Source organism: Macrobrachium rosenbergii, chromosome 14 (assembly GCF_040412425.1).
Source record: "Macrobrachium rosenbergii isolate ZJJX-2024 chromosome 14, ASM4041242v1, whole genome shotgun sequence".
Taxonomy (NCBI): domain Eukaryota; kingdom Metazoa; phylum Arthropoda; class Malacostraca; order Decapoda; family Palaemonidae; genus Macrobrachium; species Macrobrachium rosenbergii.
In genome coordinates, this window is record NC_089754.1 from 30399884 (window position 1) to 30402383 (window position 2500).

Below are 2500 nucleotides of genomic sequence, written 5' to 3' on the forward strand. Positions count from 1 at the left end.
ATTTTTAAGTAATTGTAGATTAGAAAAGTTAATATTTTGATAACTTACAGACTTGTGATTTTTATATCTAATATGAATTTTTTAAAGTAATTATAAGGTAACAGTTATCATTATCTCATCACTTAATATCATTGGCTGTCAAGATATTGCTGAATACTTTACCTCTCGGCTGGACCACAGTTCCATTTCTGGCAACACGAGGCTGTGATGAAAGATTAGAATCACAAGTCAAAAAGAATATTCATACCTAAGTAAATCAAATCTTTGTCTTTGAAAGTCAAAAAATGTATCCACTCAATTATAAATAAAATTTTTGTTTCCAAAATTCAGAAAATGTTTTCTCATGTAGATAAAATCTTTTTTTTTTGTGACAGATTGATATATTCATCCTTTGGAAGATGAAATCTTTGTTTTAAAAAGTTACAAACATTCAAAATACCTCTTTAACTTCGACCCTTAAACAGTAAAACTTGATAATACCTTTTTTCTAAAAGGTTATGATTATTAAAATTTTAATACCTTCCTCAGTCAAGATTTAAGTTTCTCTGTTACGACATCTAATATCAACATGTCCTCTAGTCACCTTGGAGAACGTCAGTACTGCCATCATCTTAGAATAAACATCAGCTATTCCTTCTGATGAATCATTAGGTTTCTTTGTCTTCACTAAATCTCGACTAATCATTCCATCCTTCTCCAGCTTCTTTAGCTTTTCCTTACAGCACCTAGCCTTCCCTACCTCGTAGACACCCAGAATTATATTTCACTTACCTCCAAAATGGTGTGGGCCAATGAGGGTAGCACCAACAGACTCATCAAGAGGACCAAAGGGGCTCCAGTTCTAAAGATTCTTGGACTCATCTTCTTCCTCCCTTTCTGATGATGACGTTGATGACTTTCAGTCTGTTGAACTGGACTAAACCTCGGCTTCTTCTCCCTTTTTAGGTTTAGTTAACTGGTCCCGTCCCAGAATGATTTTGCAAGGGACCGGGAGGTTCTTATATACAAATTTCTGGGCTACGTCGTTGCGAACGAGTATTCACCAGTAAAGTGATAAATTGACCAATAATTACACGTCATTACACGTCATTTTAAGTTCTCTCATTCCTTATGTACACCTGGAAAAAGGGTCAGTGGTCAAATCCGGGTGTTACTGATGGATGATGACAGATGAATGACCCAGCCAGCCTTCTTAAGAAGCAATTAGCTGGAATTAATTTGTCGGACCTTAAATAGATGCCCAAAGAGAATTCACGCTCATTTGGAATTTTGGAAATTCAAAGACTTTACTGAGTTTTTGACCAATGAATAAATTCACTGCAAATATACAAGAAAAAAATATTTTTCAAATTAAAAAAGGAAGGTTTTCGATTCTAGGTCAATATTCCTAATCACTCATCCGGTTGACTTCAAAAGGCAAAGACTTTTCTCCATATAATTATCGTTATTCACCTGATTTTAAAAAAAAGTTAACTTATTAGCCTTATAGATGATATATTTAGATAAATATTCAGATGTACATATCATTTATAGATAATGTATTTCTCATGGATACTTAGGAAAAATAGACCGTTTATCAAACAGCTACACTAATACATAGAATGATACAGAGGCATACAGCCTGCCAGAGGAAAAATAATAGATAAACAGTCATAACGATACATAGAAAGTTACAAAAGGAGACAGCCTACCAAAGAGATGCAATAAATAAACAGGAGAGAGAGAGAGAGAGAGAGAGAGAGAGAGAGAGAGAGAGAGAGAGAGAGAGAGAGAGAGAGAGAGAGACTGTAATAAAAGGGAGACGGACAAACAGCCACAAAGATACACGACAAGATACATAGTAGACAGCCTGCCAAAGAGGAAAAATAGACAATCAGCTATAATTATACATATGAAGATGCTTAGGTAGCCAGAATGCAAATAAAAAGGAAAGATAGACGTAGACAGCAGCAACAATGATAATAGAAAGATACATAGGTAGACAGCCTGCCAAAGAGAAAGATAAGCCAACACACCAACAGCTACAATGATACATAGAAAGATACATAGGTAGACAGCCTGTCAAAGAGGAGAGCTAAACTGATTGTCAAACAGCCACGATGATACATAAAAAGATACATAGGCAGACAAGGTTCCATAGAGAAAGATAAGCAAACAGACAACCAGCTACAATGATGCATGGGAAGATACATAGGTAAACAGCCTGCCAAAGTAGAAGAACATACAAACAGACAAACGTCCACACTGATACATAGAAAGATACATAGGTAGACAGACTACAAACAATGGAAGATATGCCAACAGCTACAAAGCAACATAGGAAGATGCATAGGTAGACAGTCTAATAAAGATGAAGAATATACAAACAATTATAAATAAAAAATATACATATTAAATTGACATCAGAAGCAACACTATGATTGAGACTTCCCAAATCAAACTTAATTCAAGATCCTGACCAATGATTTAACCATTCAAAAGCCCCAACAGGTAAGACAGG

The 2500-nt window shown here is 35.0% G+C and overlaps 1 protein-coding gene across 1 annotated transcript in view; it reads right to left on the reverse strand.

Moving 5' to 3' along the window:
• The window catches only part of LOC136845584 (coagulation factor IX-like), an 8518-nt gene extending 7158 nt beyond the window's left edge, over positions 1–1360 (reverse strand). Inside the window, exons 1-2 of the mRNA XM_067115750.1 lie at positions 772–1360; positions 163–202 (exon numbers count right to left, since the gene is read on the reverse strand). Coding sequence (XP_066971851.1) covers positions 163–202; positions 772–861 — 130 coding nt within the window. The 5' untranslated portion in view covers positions 862–1360. The remainder of the gene's footprint in view (positions 1–162; positions 203–771) is intronic.
• Between the last annotated feature and the right edge of the window lie 1140 nt (positions 1361–2500).